Source organism: Prinia subflava, chromosome 1 (genome assembly GCF_021018805.1).
Source record: "Prinia subflava isolate CZ2003 ecotype Zambia chromosome 1, Cam_Psub_1.2, whole genome shotgun sequence".
Taxonomy (NCBI): domain Eukaryota; kingdom Metazoa; phylum Chordata; class Aves; order Passeriformes; family Cisticolidae; genus Prinia; species Prinia subflava.
In genome coordinates, this window is record NC_086247.1 from 109989398 (window position 1) to 110008285 (window position 18888).

An 18888-nucleotide genomic window follows, 5' to 3' on the forward strand; every position below is an offset into this window, starting at 1 on the left:
GCCTGAGTGAACAGAAAGCACAGCATCCAGTTACACAGGACCAGTGGAGTTGTCTGCAAAAATACATGTAACACTGAAGTCTATTTAATTTACCTCTTTTTTGTTTTGAAGGCAAGGGTATTTTATTTTTTAGCTGCTGAATACTGTTTTCTAGAAAGGGTTTGCATCAGTATTTGTTGCAGATCCAAGACTGAGCCACAAGCATTTAAGCCCTGTGCAACCTGGAGAGTCACTGGGCTGAGCAGAACTAACCTTTTGCTGCTTGGGGAAGGGACAAGGGAGCTGAGCCATGCTGTCTCCAGGTGAGAGAGAACAGGAAAGCAGCTTGTCTTGATGTGCAAGGCTGTGCTTTGTGCTTCACATTTCCTACTTTAGTGCAGCGGATCTTTGGCAGTGCTGTCAGGATGACCTGAAGGAATTTTCAGGAAGGACTGCAAGTGAATGTGAGGGATTTGATTCTTTTATAGAAGTGAAATCTAAGTGAAATCTATCACTGGGGGCTTGGCTGTGCCAAGACTGCTATGTTGAGCTGCAGTGACTACAGTCTTATCACCTGCTTTGGGTTTTTTTTTCAGAACAGCTTGATGCTTTTTGGTATTTGTGAACATCAAACATCTCATACTTTTTCCAAGTCCACATACTAAAAAAGATGCAGTTTTTAATGCCTTACATCAGATTTTGAATTAACAATAACTTTGAATTAACTGTATATTTCACTGTTCTACCTCTAAAGTGCTGCTTTGCATTGCAGGCATTTTGAAGTAGGTGTGAGTATTACCAGGCAAGACCTACGGTTCCTGTGACTTTTTCTTCCCAGTCCCCAGAAGCTGCTGTGGAAGGGTAGTGTGACACCCTTCAAAATTAGTCTGACAAAGAGTAAATGCACTTAGTTCTGGAATTTCAGAAGTAACAAGTGTTATTTGGGAAACTGGTATTCTCACTTTAGAGATAAAAACCCACTGCTGCTGCTGTGAATCCTAGGGCAGGGCAGAGGGGGCAGCAGCTAAAAGCAGGCATGTACCAACCTGCAGTGAAACCAGTGACCTGGGATCTGAGTGCTTCATGTTCTCAGTGTTCTCTGCCCTCGTGGACACTGGTTTAAAGCCAGGGGTGAGGCAGGACAGTGAGGGAGTGCTGGGGAAACAGAAGCTGAAAGCAGCTGTTCAGCCAGAGCCAGTCCTCTTCTGTGCTGGGCCTCCAACAGCCGGTGAATCACTGTCCGTATGCCACACACAGGGGAACACAACACAAGCACGACAAACTTGGGAGATGGAAATTCAGTTGGTGCTGTTAAGATAAATTTATTTTCTTCAGCTTTCTTCACAGGAAACATCACAAAAGTGCTTTACAGAGTTTGAATACCATTACTCTACCATGGGACAAAAAGACAACAGGTGTGTGCACTGCACAGTTAGAAGTTGTCATATGCAGAAGCCATGATAGATAAACAAGGGTAAAAAAAAATCTACTGACAAAAATTTATATAGTTCAAGCTTTGAACTTAAGTTATAACTGTTAACATAATTATATAAATATACAGGCACCATTAGGTTCCTGTGTTAACTGTGGGGGCCACACAGGGATTCTCAGAAACAGATCATATTGAACTCTATCTTGCTGAAACAGTTACTGCTGTGCTCCATAGGCTCCCAGCCAAACCATTTTCCCAGCCAGGCAATATCATTCTTTCTTTTGCACAACACTAAACACACAATTATCTTCAATTTCTACACATCAAGTCTGGTGCTGAGGCATTCTGGTACATTGTTGAAAACAAATTCAGGTTCTGTTTTTTTTCCTTTTGACTTACAGAGAGATCGTCTTACAATTCTTCCCTCGGTAATCTTTTCATTTAAAAAAATTAAAATGCTTTAGGCTAGATCCTGCTGTCCAGGTAAGACAGTTTTGTTTAAGCTAGAACGTTATCAGTCATGCAACCGTACTCCTTTCCACAGCTGAGCTGTGTTGGACTGTGAGCAGTGCTCCTGCCTCCCTTTAGCTGGATTCAGTGGGAATTTGGCTCCCAGCCTCTGAGGCTCTAGGTTTCAGTTCCTCAAGCAGACTGCATGTACTTGCTAGGCAGTTTTACAACGTTTGTGATACTACAGCCCTGACAAAAACAATGCAGCATGATCAAGACTCAGGAGACCTTGCCTGCTGCTTTCTAAATAAGTGGTGAATAATTCAGGCACTGACTAAGAAATCCTTGGCATGGCAGTAATGTAGATGAACAGAAGGAGGGAATACTCCAGCACAAAGAGAGGTCAAATCAAGAGATTTCTGCTGAGTTTTGAGTTCCAGGACAAACAATGAGCAGCGCCCATTACCTAGAAAACACTGTCATGCCAGTTTCCAGAGCCACTTCGCCTTTTACCCAATTCCCAGAGTAGAGACACAGTGCACGGTCAAAGAACTTGTCAGCCCTGAAGGTTACTGGGCAGTCAGTAAGTAACAGTACCGAGCTACAGTGGCAAGACAGGGCTTTGGTGAGGCTTCCAGAGGCAGGGGAGAGGCTATGAAGTATTACATTCTAACAACTGTCAGATTCATTGGCTCCGTTTCCCCCCCAGGTCCTCAAAAGGTAAAAAAATCCCAATTCCCCTGGGCCTATTTAATCAACTGCCAGCAGCCACGACTGTTTTTTGACAGAATACTGCTGTAACAGAACATCTAACAGATACAGGTATTTGGATGCAAAATCCAAGGTACACTGTTCTCAACCTGGTATCATTAGTACTGGAAGGCAGCTGCTCTCTAGGATGTGGTACTCTGATAACTGAGGTAATGCAGCTCTCAAGGGCCAGCCTGGGCATCCTACCAGGCTTGAGTCTGCCCTTAGGACACATCCTTTGTATCTGTAAACATTACATGACTGGGAAATGCAGTCTGCGCCCAAAGACAACATCATTTACAGCTCCATGCTCCTTAAAGCACAAGATGATGAGAATGAAGAGATGAAACAAACCACAAAGACTAAGCCTGCTCTCCAGTGTTGCTTCATCACAAATACTTGTGATATATTAAATGCAGTTTCAATATCCAGTTAAACACTACTCCAGGTATATTAGATTAAGCATGGCTGAGCTCATGTGGTTGCTGGTCAGAGACCAAGTAACAGTGATGCATCTGCTTCATCTCTGGTACAAAGAGAACAACCCAGAAATTTGAAACAAGTTTCAATGGGGCTTGTCCACTGGCACTTGACTCTGGCTGTCACACCTAGACTTCAAGTGACATGAGCCCTAATCAAATGTTAATGGAACTGACCTTGTGTGACAGAAATAACTCTATTGAAACCAGTGAAGTTGAGCTCTGGGAGACCATACACATATTTTTCCTTCTGAACAAATTTGTTCTATTGTATCAGCCAGTTTTTATGGTTTGAATCACTTTGGTATGGTTGTACATACTCTGAAAGATACACAGAATAAGTGGTTTGTTTTAATTAAAAAAGGAAGCTTATGACAGTATTTTAACTAACAGTTTTCTGTAGGCAAGTTACTTGAAATAAAGCAGACAGATGTAATGTGATGACTTCATTACTGTAATTGAGCTAGAATGGAAATTCAGTACAGAAGATAGGAGACATGAAAAGGAACAGAAAACACCAGATTGAGCAAAAATTAGTAAGAGTTTGCCATGCTACTCACTGAGCAGAAGAGTGGATTATATACATGAAACTGAAGACTTCAGTACATCAAATGGCAAATGCCAATCCCATGGATGTTATTGGGTTGATGGTGATTGCCAGGATACTCTTAATGACTCTGTAAACTTGGCAAATCAGGGGCAGGTGAGTTGTCAACAGGAAAAACCAAGGCAAATACTGGAAAGGTTTTAAAGCACTCATACATGCTCTGGTAGAAGTTGTGACATGAGTCTGAATTAGTTGTGATCTTTCAAGGGGACGATTTAGGCATCACCATGGGCAGCTTGATGAAGACATCTGCTCACTGTGTAGTTGCAGTCAAGAAAGCGAATAAGATGTTAGGCTGTATTAAAGACAAAACAATACGGAAAAATATTACAGCATCTATTTCTCTTAGAGGTGATAATCTATATGAATATTTGCTGTTTTTTCAGCACCTTAAAAAAGTGACATATTAGAAAAATACAGGCAGGAAAGTGGTAAGAGAACGGTAGAAGCTGCTCCCTGGAGCTGGAAAGACAGCAAAACTAAAGTAGTTTATTTGTTAAGAAAGGGATAGATATGCATCTTAAAAGCAATTCTCCTTCCCACTATATACGATAAACATTTGAAAGTAATTTTAAGCCACCTACCAATATATGGACCTTAATATCACTCATTACCATCATCATCGTAAGTATTCCAAAAAGCTCATGTTATTCTTCAGTACTTATTATTCAGCTAGTTAAACATTTTCTCTGAAGCAAATGCCAGCTCATTGATGTTTAACAGTAATCATTTCCGACAGAGAACTGTCTCTGCTGATGCACGTTAACCGTCTTAGAGGTGCTACAATGATAAAAATATCAATAAGAGAAAGTAACTGCTGGGCCTCATCTCTGTCCAGCACCCACCAGAGCTCTCATTTGTCTGCATGCAGGCCACCATCGTCTTCTCTGATTCTATTTGAAGCCCCATTGTAAAAGCTGAGCAATGAACTTTGAAATCACCACCAAAAACAGACAAAGACATATTCATAAATCACAATTTCATGTTACTTTAGCTGCAGTTAACTGATAAATCAGGAGATAATAATAAGTAAGGTAATAGCCTTATCTGTATCTTATGCTGTATCTGTATTCCTTCCTCTTACCCATCCTGCTTACTCCACTCATCCCTAGTTTTTGATAATTTCTTCCCTTTGTTTATTTCATAAAACTCCCACCATGGCCAGCTATTTCCCTTTTGTTCATTCCCTTCCTACAGTTTGCCTTAACACCAGATTTTACAAGTTTTGAATATTATTCTCTCTCCCAATTTCTCTTGTATCTGCATGCCACTTTAACTTAAGTAAGGGAAAGAATAAAGAGCAGGGAAAAGTACACGTGGAGAGGAGATGAAAAACACATTCCTATGACAAAATACCACTTAACATCAGAAGTGAACAGTGCTGGTTCATATGATTTGAACAAATTTTAAAACAGCCACATTGTAAGAAATGGCTATCAACTGTGAGCAGCATTTTATTTCAGTCATGGGGTTTACAAAATATAGCAATGTTGATTTTATTATGTTCCACATAAAAACAAAGAGCCTCATGTTAATATGCCATTTGGGTTGCACAGATAATTGAAGAGAGGAAATACCAGTTGAGTGCCCAGCCTGAACTTTTTCCTTACCCATACATACTAAAATAAGTCCAATTACATAATACTTAAATAGGACGTATATTACATTCCATAGAAATAAGCCTTTGCCAAAGTAGTATTAAAATATTATAATAAAAGCTAATATAAAGATATTTTAATAAAGATTTTAGTCCTCTGTAGAACACTCCATCAGCCCCAGCCCTTGACAAAGAACAGCTTTGGCCTCACAACACCCCTGTGAGGTAGGTTGTTGGTTATTTTGGTACAGCTGGGGAAACTGGGCTAAGTGAAACGGAATTCCTTAAACATAGCAGCTCAGTGGAAAACCAAGGCCAAATCCCACTCTCTTGGTCCCATGCTTCCCATGCTCTTGCTACAAAACAGGCTTGGCTTCTTTTCAGTGCACACAGTTGTTTTAGATGACATTTTCCAGTCCAATATTCCAGACACACCACTTTTCCTGGTGACTCATTAATATTGTGATGTTTTTAGTATTTGTATTCTGGCTAAGCAGAAGTTCGCTGAAGTGGTCACTGAACTCCATTAACCTTGCTGCATCAACACATACTCTTAAGCAACTGAAAATAAACCCATGATGTATGTACCATTTAGAAAATACCTCATTAAAAAAGTCTTCATAGCTATTTCAAACAATGTCTCAGCCTTTAATTGTGCAGAAGTGAAAAATAGTTTTCTTAAATACACAATTTATTTCGTAAGAGGATTGTTGAGCCATCTTGAAATTTGTCCTCGGTTCTCTCTAGGCAACAGTTCAGCTTCATACCAATGCAAAATTCCACCTTCTCTCTGAACATGTTCTCCCAGTTTATTGAAAGGAAGAAATGAAATGGGCTGCCTTCCCCAAGCACTGAACTTTAAACAGTTTTGCTGATTTAAAGTCAGATGGATCTGTTAGTGCAAGCAGTGCCTAACCCACACAGCATTTGTACTATCCAACATGATACTACTCCACTCCCTGCCTCAGGCTATGCACTTAAAGCTATCATTTAGAAAATAGCCCTCCCAATCCCTCTCTTCTTATAGCAACTGTTTTATTTGCATCACTTCTACTCTCCCTAATTTATTTATTTGCTAATCTTCCTTCCTGCTCTATTTCACTTCAAATAGAACATGGCAGAACTACAGGAGATACTTGAGAAGCCAAAATGTAGATACACAACTGTTATGACTCAAGACTCCTCAGTTGTGTTTTCTGCTGTCATTTCTTCCTTCATTTGCTAGAGCTCACAGGCTCTTGTATTAACCTCATTACAGATAAGCTGTCTTTTTAACTTTTTCTGGAGTTTATCTGCAAATGTATGTCAGATTTCCTCCCCTCTGTACATTCAGATATCTGAAGTTTAGGTACACATATTATTCTCTTATACTGCCACATAAAACCCCCTATTTATCATTAAAAACTAGCAGTAACATTAAAAGCTGAAAACAGGGAGAGAGAATCTGGGAACCAAGTTACAGTCCAGCAAGAAAACCTGGAACGTGGCTGTTCATAAAGATTTTATAGTGCTCAAGGTGGTTTTGGTATAATTTAGCTTCTTGGGCCAATGAGGTATAAATTTCTTACCATGTCAGTACTGGAAAGAATATTACTACCTTGTAAATAAGCAACCTTATTTAAGCATATGAAGCCCTATTAATCCTTGCTCCATTTTAGTTACAGTAATTGATAGAAAACCACAGGCAAGTTTAAAACTGCTCAACCAGGCAGAAATTAGAAAGGCAAAAAGCTACAACTATTGCAAAAGCTCAGATAAGCAAACTCTAGATGCGCAGCCCAATCAAATTTACATTGTGTTTACTTGACCTGAACAACACAGGGGTCTCAGCCATGGTGTGGTCAAAGTTTCCAAGAGCTGACAGATGCAGTCAAATACCAAAAGCCCTATTCCCTGTGGTGTCAGGCCTCTAGCACAACTGGTACCATTAAAAATTCACCTAAGTTACCGTGGACATGACCGGTAAAGCTAGCTACAAATACAAAACTGAAGTAGCAGGAGACAGTCACTTTTAATTGTCCATTCCTCTTCATTTGTGAATAAGATTAAACACACGACAGCTAAACTGGGAGAGATGGGCAGGGGCAAAACTAATCCTCTCCCACATTTATCATCAGCTCAAGTAAAGACTGATTCTAGATACCTACAGTAGGCATTTGAGAAGCCAAACTTTATTAAAATTACCTGGCTTTTAGCATTTTACCACCTTTAAATAGACTGTATCACTGAGAAACAAATCTAAACTGTTCTTTTCCCAGTAACCACTGGACATTTCCACGTTGTACCAGCAAGTTGGTAACTTTATGGCTATGTTTTATTGTAAGCCAGAGAAAGTCAAACAGAACCTTTAAACAGGGAATTAATGAGCAGCCCACCATAAAGGCATGTGACAGGCCAGGGAGCCCCTTGAAACAGCACACGGCTGCATTACATGGACTGGCATAAAGAACCTCATCTCTGCAGCTGACAACCCTTCGTGTATGGAATAAGCCTTCAACGAGCCTTTTGAAGGAATGAAAAGGACATTCTTAGCATGCCTCAAATGAAAGCAACAACAAACCAGATAAAGTTGGACTTCAGACTCTCCAAAGCATACTCAGCTTCCACAGAGGACTGACTTCCAAAATTTCAGGCATGCAGAGCAATTACTTGGTACAAGGAACATACAACTGGCATTTTGATAGTTGCTGGCAGCTATATTTAACATGAGAAACACTTCTTTTAAAACAGTTTAACATTCTGTACTACAGAAATCTGCTGCACTTCCCATTTTTTTTCCTTATGCCTCCAGAAAGAAACTGGAATGATATGTTTGAGAGAAGCCCCCAAAAGAACACCTTTAATTATCAGTACCTGATGGGCTCCAGTGATAGCAGCCACCCAGACGTTGGGTTTTTCTTCCCCATTCTTTAATTTAGCAGAGGTACTTGTAAGTGGAAAGCAAATTAAAGCTTCATTCATACTTAACTCACAATCTCAAACCAGTCCTCTATGGTGGGAGCAAGAAGACACTGTGCCAAATAGCAAACTAAACTATGTATGAACTTCTATGTATAAATAAAAGTTTTGTTGATATGCACTGCTATAAGCTCTGAAATAGAGCCCACCTGACCATCAAGACAACTCCCTGCTTCATGGCCTATCCCTGAAGAGATGCAAATGCTTTGTTTCCTCTGCTATTGTACGGTCATGAGCTCAAACTAAAACGTAAAGACTCACTAGACTCCAGAATCCATGTATATTTCCATTTTATTTGATTTGAAACTTTTACAGGGTTTTCTTGAACTGCCAGAATTCATGCCCAAAAACCTCAAATAAAGGTGGTACAACAGACAGTCTCATCTACCCTTCACACAGGAGACTAAAACTCTATTCATGTGCATTAGTGATCGCAATTTCTTTAGAGCATCAGGACAAGCATTTTAAGACTTCACATCTCTACCCCATCAAGTGACATGTCCATTTACCATGAATTCCACAGAAATTGTGACAACAACACTTTTGCTGGCACCAATGGATTTTCAAGGAAGATACATGGCTCAGAGTCCAAGGTATTGGTATCAGTCTTTCAGCGGGGTTTTGTTTCCAAATGAAGTCTCCAACTTTAGTAATAGTCTCTTGAGCCCTCTCTTTAATAGCAGCTTCTAGCAGAATTTTTATAGACAGTTAACTCTGCAAGGACAAGGCCAGTTTTAGTCTGTGCACTAAAGAACCAGGTGAAACCCCAGCCCCACTGAAGTCACCAGCAAAATCTGCACTGGCCTCAGAGAAGTAAATTTAAAGCAAGTCAGCAGTTAGTCAAAGGGAACCCAGCTGGGTGATTCCTGAACTATCCTTATCTTCTGCACATACACAGTACTCCCACACACATAAGCAAGCTTTGTTTTGTTCCCTTGTTTTTCTTGCCATTGGCAACTCATGGATGTTGGGTCTATTTTTTGGCATTTACTCTGAGAAACCTCAACACTGGAGCACACCACTATTGTAATTCATTTTGCTTCTGGTGTAAAATTTCAGAGAAGAGAAAAACAGTTACAGCAGAACACTTCTGGTACTTGACAGGTTTGGTTCACTGAAACAGTTACAGGCAATGTCCTACATTCCTAGTGTACCAGTGCCATTTTGCCTACTTCCACTAAATTAACTTTAAGAAGTCACTGCCTTCCATTATTGCTAAACTTCCTGACTGTGAATAAACACCATTTATGAGCTGTACTTGGAGAACTGCTGCCTCAGAGAGCTGCATGCTTCACAGAAGTAGCCAAGCAAATAGTTACCAGCTTTAGTTTTCTCTCTGCACATTAAGTTATTCTGTTTATCAAGTACGCATCACTCCTCAACAAGTAATTGGTTTTGATAGAAGATGGTTTTTATCTAGTATCGCTACTGCCACATGTCTCATTTTAAAGGACAAACGCTGAAGACTGTAGTTGGAAGTCTGGATACCTCTGTGTCAAATCAAAACTCGAAGTCTTAGTGCTTTAGGGTGAGAAAGACAAACTTCATGACAAAAACCAAAAGAAACCCTATTTCACTACAACATCTTACCATTGTTTAAATATACTGCAAATCGATATCAGAAACAAGGCAGGCATTTCTTTTGTGGGTAACAGAAAAAAATATACTTAGACAACTTTGAAAATGGCTAACACAAACAAACCATTCAAACCCATCATTCCTCAAATCTGATACTGAATTAGTTTTAATTTGTTTTGCAGTTACTTCCGTACAGCACTCTAGAAAGGTAAACAAACTACAGCTCTGTTGTACTTGGATAGTATGAGTGGTATGGGACGCTCCAGAAGTCTCTAGCAGGCTATGGCTACACATGACAGGATTCCTCAGAAGGGGAACGAACACGTTTGTCATTAAGGTCACTTAAATCTTTGTTATAGCAAATTGGAACCAAATGGCTGACTTCTGCAGGATTTCTGACAGGAATCCAGTAGAGCTGGTTTCAAGTTTCAGATGGCCACTAAAACAGCTGTAACCTTCTCTTCCAGAAGTTGTGATCCACATGGTGTCCACAATGAGTGCATCAAGTCTGAGGTAGTCAACCTTTACGAAGGCTCAGTATCTGAACATAAAAAGATTTTGAAATGACCACTGGCTGTAGGTATCTTTCTGAGCAATTAAAGCACACTGATGACTCTGGTTCAATCATTGACATTAATTTGCCCCATATCCAATGGAGAAGTTGCAACATATTATGCTTCCATAGTGCGGGAGAACCAATCACTTATGTCAAAGTAGTCTGCACTTGCTGCAGTAGATCCAGCAGAAATAAGGTGGCATGTTCATCATAGCTGTTAGCTGTAGTTTAGTTACCTTAGTAGAAGAGTTACCAAAAAGCATTCCTTAATTGTAATGTGTGTGCAGCTCTACTGATCCCCAAGCACAGCATACTGGTTGTCTAGCTGAAGTTTAAGTGCCTGGTTTTTTGAGACCTCATCCCTACCTCTAGTTTTGTATTTTACTACTTCAAAGCTCTTCTCCATTTCTTTATCCCTATGGGAAAATAAATGTAATCAGTAAATATCTTATCGCTAAGTTGTGAATTGTGCATTTCTATTCCATTTCCACCCCATCCCAACAAGAACATTACAAACAGAGAACAAACACTAAGATCTAGAGTTTAACGGACACCTTAACATTCTCAAGCAAATCTTTTAAAACCTTATATCCAAAATAAGCTCATCACCCAGCACAGTTTACACTAACATTCTCAAAGTAAATTTAAGTTCATTTATGAAAAATAGGTTCTAGAAAGCAGAAGTAATTTTCTAGAATGCTCATTCAGAATTTAGCCTTGGCTCAATTTGGACCATTCAAATCACAAAGCATCAATACCAGCTTGTCTCCTTTGCTACACCAAAAACATACGCAGAGGAAGCAAAGCTTCTCCTAAGCTGTATTAAACAGTAACATAGCAAGCAGAATGGAAAAAAAAACCCCACAATAACAAAAAAACACCCCAAATCCCCCAAGTGAATTAAGTATCGGCCTAGCCATCCCTTCTACTGCGAATAAGGTTATAGAAAGGTCAGGATTCAAGTATAGGGTGAGTCTGAAGTCTTCAGCACCACATAATGCAAAACACTTCAGCAAAATTGGGGCAGCTCATCTCTGTAAATCACAGCTCAGACAGCAAGTGTAGTGATTTGTATTTGTATTAAACCCCACTCCTCCAGTTAAACCACCTTCACTTCTCTAACAAGACAGCTGCATGCTCAAGAGCTCCTACATCTGTCTGCTGAAGGAGGTAACACAGAGCCTCACCATGGCTAGTCTAGGGTCTGAGAGAAGCAGAAATAGCAGAAATATTCAGTGAAATCCTTCAGCCATCAAATATAACGTAATTGGCAGTCTTGTTTGGCCGTCTCACTGGGCTACATCCTATGAAAGTTATTTCACAGGAGCAAGTTGGAAAATACATTTACCACTCCTTAGTTATTTCTTTCCACTACGGAAAGATCCAGGCTTAAGCACTTGGACAAAATAAGAACTCAGAGAAGGCAGTTAGAAGTCTCTTGGGGACTCAGTGGAACGCACTTACTTTCGACTGTCTACGAGCTTGGCAGTGGACTGCAGCGAGGGGAACTGCGTGTCACTGTAGATCTCTGGTGGTCCCTGCTGTGCTCTCCGTGGCCGCCCGCCTTCCCTGGCACCGGGCGGCCGGTACACACCACCAGTCTGCACCGGCTCTGGAGTTTCTGTAACTGGGGAAAAGAACAAGAGTCACACACGAGAACAAGCCTGCGTTTGTAGATGAAATGAACCCAAAACAACCAACACACAAAGAAGAAATGAAAAGAATCTTACAAGTGTGTTTTTCCACCTTCTAAGTTTTGGAAGCAAGCATTTTAGACAAGGCAGGAAATCAGGTGTCACCTAACTTAACCTACACTCAGTCAAATTGAACTGTGGCTCCTATTGTCTCACAAAATTTAAGGAATCTGAACTACTAACAAGGAATTCATGTTTCTGATTTGCAATTTATTAGCAACAATTTAAACACAGTTAAAACAGATTTAAACACATAATTATACAGATGCCAAATCCTATTTAATGCACCTCTCCAGATGCAGAAGGGACTGTCCAAATAGTTTGCACTTAAAGTAAAAATCCAAGAAGAAGTAACACTGATTAGGTTTACCTCCTTTACAAACAAGAAAAAACATAGGCTATTTTTCAACTGATTTCTCAGTGGGAAAGGATATTCTGAAATAGAGGATGACTAAGTAGTTTATCTCCACTGATGTTAACACTGATGTTAATAAAAGAACTGAATCCTATCCTAGTTGACAGGTTTGGTTCACTGAAACAGTTACAGGCGATGTCCTACATTCCTAGTGTACCAGTGCCATTTTGCCTACTTCCACTAAATTAAGTAACTTAAAGAAGTCACTGCCTTCCATCATTTCTAAACCTCCTGACTGAATAAACACCATTTATGAGTTATCCTTGGAGCACTGCTGCCTCAGAGAGCCGCATGCTCCACAGAAGTAGCCAAACAAATCAGGCAAAGAATCAATTTTGCCATCTCATGTTCTCAATACTCTTAAGAACTGTTTTGAAAAATGTGCTACTAACAGCCACAACAGATCAGACACTGTTAAAACAGCATTTTTTAGATCTGGTATTTTACAGAATGTAAAACAGAGGGATCACCTGCAAAGATGGAATGCTTCCCCCTTTTTGAAGTTGGAAATAAAAAAAACCGCTATCTGACAGATACTTTAAATTCAAACCGGTTCCTCAGATCCCTTGACATAAAGATTTCCTTGATGGCTGCTGGCATGGCAAACAAGCCATTAGTTCATTAAAGGGTGCCTGAACAGGATCTGTTCCTTGAGCTCTACCCACTGAGCAGCTCAATTCAACCTGATGCACTTCTGACTGGACAAACACCAAGTCTGAGTTCAATTTACCGATCGGTTCAATGACGGGGGCTGGTGCAGGAGCTGACTTGTTCCAGGGACCAGATGATCTGTCTACACCACCACCACCACCAGTCTCTTCCCAGCTGTCACCGGGTTCTTCTCTTTTTTCACTTTCATCATCTTCTTTTTCACTGTAAGAGAGAAATGATCAGTAGCACCTGACAAACGGAGGTTTAAGATTTGCCAGAGATTACACAACTCTCTTAAGACAAGATTCCATGGCTGCCATGCTGAAGATACTAAAATCAGCCAGACTATGTGAGTCCTGAAATCACTGCACTAGCAATTCTCTCTGAACAATTTCTGGCATGCTGCTATGTAACTCAGCTACTGAAAAGGAAAAAAAGCTCCTAAAGAAATTTAAAAAAAATTCTATTTGAACAAAGCGATCAAAGAAATGGGCATCTTATTTTGAGCAGAAAGGCTTTTATCTTACTAGCACAGTCATGCATTTGGAAGGAACGAGAAGATGACTGACAGGCTATGGAAGCAGGAAAGGTCTGCAAGTCCAGCTTCCATAAAATGCTTTAGTCAAGAGAAGAAATAGTGGAGTGGCGTTGAAAGAAAGCAAGTCCTGAGCTCACTTTTCCTACAACCACAACCCCCTAAGAAAAACCCCGATATGTATGGGTAGTACACAATCTACAACCAAACTCAGGTCTCTTTTTTTTAAAGCAGGCAACTGAAAAAAAACAAAGGCACAAGACAGAAAAATAGATTTTTTTCAATGATAGACCCAATGCAAAAGCTCGGCTGTATTTTATTTAGACTATTTTATTTTGCACAGATGTAGTCACACACCCAAAATAATTTGCTGGCCAAAGCTACTACAGAAAGCTGTGTGCTAAAATGGGACAGATGTGGAAGGTGAGACTGTTGAAAAGAATCAAGATATTGATCTCAACAGCAGCAACATGTGAATTCACAAGTTCATAACACACCAAATCCTACTAATCATGATCTGAGTAAGCCTTTTGTGTAAGTAATGTTCAGGAACAGGAAAAAATGCCTGTAAATGGCCTTTCACTGTTCATCCAAACATACTAACAACCATGGTCAGGTGGCCCAAGGGCCTCAACACCTTATTTTAAATACCCTTTGTTTTAATGACAGTCAGAAGCAATGTCTACAGACTTCACTACAACAGAGGAAGCACAGGGAGCATCTTACCTCCTCCAGACACTCTGTATCTTTGGTTCACCAAAGAGACCTCCAAAGACTGATCATTTATAACCTCTAGTGGGTTTCTCTTCCATTTACTTCCCCACTCTTCCCCTGAATCTACTAATTGAATGGTTACAAAATCCTGTGGCAGAAACTTCTACATGCCTGAAAATCTACCACAGCATGAAAAGTATTTGGAATGCTGGCCTTTGTCTGGAAAACCAAATTAGAGGCTTTTCAGTCAAACAGCACCAGCAGGCAGTGAAGCTGCAGCTCACTGGCTGTCCAGTCAGACATGTGGTTATCCACTGTGACACTTCAATGCCATGGACAGCCTGTGGAACAAATTCATGCAGATGACCCAAAGGACTACTTAACCGAAAGGGAGGAAGGCTGTGATCCAAAAAAGTAATTCCAGAAATGTCAGAACCTGCTCAGTGTAGAAAGCAGCTACTGCACTGGTTACAGGTAGGCTGATTTTAAGATGATTATTTATGAACATCAATACCCAGACAATGAGGATTGTCTGACATTCTCAGTCTACAACTAACATCATAAAAAACCTTTTTCTGACCTGATGAAACGTTTCTCTTAACCAGGACAGACATAAGTAGACCTACTTTGCACCAGACAACAGGAAAAGTCTAATGAAGAAAACAAACACAGAATCATGGATTGGATTCATAAATGCAATCCTGTTCTCATCATGGGACATTACCTTTACCAACTGTATTTCTTTGTTTTTTGAAATACAAATGTAATGGTTCAGGAATTTGCTCCTGAACTGAAGATGCTGAGTAGATTGAGTCAGATACCCTTACAGCAGTCAAATGATTCAGTGGGAATTACTATCCTGCACTACTCTGAGAAATTCCTATTTGAGTATCTTTATGGAGGTGACTGTTAAGCATTTGTAATAAAAAATCCTAAGTCCTAAGCAAAACAGACAAATCCAGACTACAAAAAGAGATTTAGAAAATAGTAAGAACACTGGCAGAGACCAGTCAAAGTTAAATTACCCAGCAGAAAACTTGTGCACTATCAGAAACATATCAAACCTCTCTAACTGCACTCCATGGAAGCAGCTCTGAAGAAAAAAACCCATCCTTTTTAGACATTGGTAAGGATTATACTGAAGAAAAAGTAGTACCTTATTTGCATGGACTGAACTCTAAGACCACTATAATCAATTTCTTCCTTTTGCTCAAACTCCTTCCAATCATCCTCTTCCTGTAAGAGAAAAATACAAGTTGTCACTTTCTCTGTAACCAAAGTAGAAAAGAACATGACTAAGATAATGCAAAAATAACCTTCACCCTACCTGGGGGAAGGTACAGATCCATGAGAAACCAAACTGTGTTCCCTGCTGCCAAGAGGGGAAAGGACTGCACACCCTCCCCCCTTAACTTACTGTGTGTCACTTGGGATGCATCTGAGAGCTGACTTTAACTCACTACAACAGCAAAGAAATGCCCAAGCAAAAAGTTATTCAAGTGAAAGAAAACCTCAGCAAAAACACATCAGGAAGTCAAGGAACAACATCAACACGGAACAGGGCTGTGCAGTCATGACCAGGGCAATAGAAGGGCAAGACCACTCCCTTTCACTAACAGCAGACTTTTAAAACAGCTTGAATGCACACAAACTTCAAATTTACTTCTCCAACATCTAGTTCACGTGCCAAACAAAAAAGAACATTTGGAATAGCTTACAGTGGATTTATGACAAAGATTAGTAACGGTACATTTGACTTTTTCACATACACAATCACATTTACAGTCTTGTTTCCTGAGCACTGTTCTCGTAACAGCAGAAAGGTCAGCGTCAAAACCACAGCAATCTCAGTACATAAAATATGTGTATCTTTGAAGAGAACCACTTGGGGATTTTAAAATGGCAGTCTGTTTGGGCAAAGATGGACTCACTTAAGTGGAGACGATTTTGTCTTACTGTGTCATCAGGAGATACTGCGATTATTAAGGAAGACCAAAAATGGACCAGAACAGATAAGCAGTCCTCCCATGTTCCCAGTCCCAGCTTTCAGACACACACAGCCTAATTGTAGTTTACCTAATTCTTACACTCTATGTGAAATGCAATTATATTACTCCAAACAAGAAGACCTTGCAAGCAAGGTCTGCCAAAGGTACAGCCCCTTTCCATCGAACAGCCGAGAATAAAGCTGCTTCTAGAGCCCTGTGCTGGGATCTTCTACAGAAGAAACTTTGACCTCCTTTGGAGTAACAGCACAAGTAGGAAGTGACCTCATGTTAACTGCAGTGCCTGCTGAAGAATGAGTCTTCTGGAGGAGCAGGAGTCTACAGTTTTAAAATCTTTTAGATTTCTTATATCCCTATCTCCATGGAAACAGTTTCCAAGCTAGCATACCTTTCACATTTAATGACTTTTGTTTCTAATCCAAGTACTAACTTCAGTCAAAGCCAGATATTTTGCAAGCAAGACAGCAGAAGAGCAGCTGAAAGATTAGCACTGACCTTGATCTACTTAGAAAGCTACTGCACATGTCAAGCTCCCCAGGTTAAACAATAAGAAACAGGAGAGCACTTCTTAAAAATCATTTTGAAATATACAGCATTAGAGCTCTTATAACAGTTTCTGGTTTTGGTAATCCATCCAGTACAACAAGATAATATCCTTAAATCACTGATCCTCTATATAAGTATGAAGGAAGCAAGGTATTTAACTTCCAAAAACCCTTTCACAAGCTATCTTTTTATATTCTGAGTGTATAACGTCATAGGGATAAAGATTCGATTTACAGCAGTAAGACAGGGAACATATCCTCAGATTACTACGTGCTGAAGCCTCCACAGGAAAACAAGACCAAGAGGCAAAAAAAGCAAACCAGAAATAGAGGCAGAAGGCACAAGTAATTGTTTAAGGCCTATCTGTCCTGTCTATAGCAGACAAATATATATCAAGGGTACTGCACGTGTCAAGCTCCACAATTTAAAAACCATCAGGAAACCGCGGAGTGTCTCTTAAAATTAGTTTAAAAACGTACAGCATTAGAGCTCCTATAACTATTTCTGGTTTAAATTTCTTTACTTCAGAGCTGATATTGTGGACAGGAAGAACAAGGACAGAGGAAGAAACAGGTAGCTACTAACTCAACTACGGACATTTAAGCTTCTCCTGTCTCATCGTTTCACTGTAATACGCTACAAAAAAAAACCAAACAAAAACTGGCAGCAAAACCCTGCGTGGCAACGAGACACCGAGCGCGGCGGGCTCTGGGGGAACCTTATCGCCAAGGTCCACATGCCACGCTGCACGGCCCCTGGTGGCACCTGACGCAAACCTCCGGTTCCGGCCGCAACACCCAGAAACCTGGGCGGGAGCTGGAGAGCGGGAAGGGGCGCAGCTTTCTCGTCTCCCGCAGGGCCGGGACTCCCGGCGAAGGCTCCCCGCACCGCGCCAGCACCAGAAACAGCGGCAGCGCCCGCCCGGAGCCCCGGGGCGGGGCTGGGAGCGCCGCCAGCCCCGCACGGCCCTGGGCGCCGCATGGCCGGGCGGCGGCGGCGCCCCCTGCCGGCAGGAACCCGCCGCCTCCCCGCCCGCACCTTGCTCGCCGCCTTGGCCGAGGAACCGCCGGCGGCGCTGGAGGCGGCGGCGGCCCCGGAGCCGCCGCCCTCAGTCGGTCGCGGGGTCCCCGCGGCCGCGCTCGCCGCGTTGGAGCCGGCGTTGGAAGCGCTGGAGGCGGCAGCACTTCGGCTGCTCTTCTCCTTCCGCTTCTTCTTGTCCCGCTTGGCGAAGAAGTCGTCCAGGCTCCGCTCCTCGGTCTCCGCCATGGCGGCGGCCGGGCGGGGGAAGGAGCGCGGCGGCGGCCCGGGCCAAGAGGTGAGCGGCGCGGCCCTCCTCGCCTGCTCGGCGAGCGCGGCCGCCCGGCTGCGGCTGCTGCGGTGGCTGCTGGCCGGGCCCGCCCGGCGGCCCGCGCACCCCACGCCTGACGCGGCCGCAGGGAGCGGAGGGGCTGAGGGGAGACGGGGCGGGGCCGCGCCCCCACCGCGCACGCGCCGCCACGCGGCGGCCAATGAGCGCCGCCGGCCGCCCGGGGGTGTCTCCGAAGAGGGGCGAGAGGCGCTGACGTTGCGGCGCGTGAGAATGCGCGCGGCGGGCGCGGGGAGGGCGGCGGTCAAGCGGCCGCGGATTGGCCGAGCCGGGCCGGACGGCGCGTGCGCGCTCGGAGCCGGGCTCGTGCCGACCCCTCCCGCCCCGCCCTTCCGCGTCCGGGCAGGGCAGGGCCGGGCCGGGCCGTGGCTGGGAACCGTGTGGGTGGGACAAGGCGGGCGGGAGCCCGCAGCCTGCTCACCCGCTGTGCTTGCCGCGGGGCCCGATGGTCCAGAGGGAGAGTGTAGTGAGGGAGCGGGGTGAGGGAGGTGATCCTGCCCCTCTGCTCAGCCCTAGTGAGGCCACAGCTGGAATGCTGTGTCCAGTTCTGGGTTCATCAGGACAAGAAAGACGGG

The 18888-nt window shown here is 42.5% G+C and overlaps 1 protein-coding gene across 4 annotated transcripts; it reads right to left on the reverse strand.

Annotated features, from left to right (window-relative positions):
- Positions 1-1276: 1276 nt before the first annotated feature.
- Positions 1277-18364, reverse strand: CDV3 (CDV3 homolog). 4 transcript variants are annotated; one of them, XM_063407629.1, is made up of 5 exons: positions 17986-18364; positions 15552-15631; positions 13226-13368; positions 11851-12013; positions 1277-3992 (listed from the first exon to the last, which is right to left on the reverse strand). In XM_063407629.1, exons 1-5 carry the CDS (start codon positions 18211-18213, stop codon positions 3968-3970), a joined length of 639 nt encoding a protein of 212 aa, XP_063263699.1. In that variant the 5' UTR covers positions 18214-18364; the 3' UTR covers positions 1277-3967. The 4 variants fall into 4 exon arrangements, with proteins under 4 accessions (XP_063263699.1, XP_063263707.1, XP_063263716.1 ...); XM_063407637.1 differs by lacking the exon at positions 1277-3992 and adding an exon at positions 5132-10371; XM_063407646.1 differs by lacking the exon at positions 1277-3992 and adding an exon at positions 10378-10622.
- Between the last annotated feature and the right edge of the window lie 524 nt (positions 18365-18888).

Excerpts from the sequence above, each read along its gene's own strand:
- CDV3 (XM_063407620.1), bottom strand. The coding sequence starts at position 18,213 with ATGGCGGAGACCGAGGAGCGGAGCCTGGACGACTTCTTCGCCAAGCGG. Across the intron at positions 15,632-17,985 it reads CGGCCAAGGCGGCGAGCAAG|GAAGAGGATGATTGGAAGGA; the intron begins GTGCGGGCGGGG and ends TTTCTCTTACAG. Across the intron at positions 12,014-13,225 it reads CCCCGTCATTGAACCGATCG|TTACAGAAACTCCAGAGCCG; the intron begins GTAAATTGAACT and ends TCTTTTCCCCAG.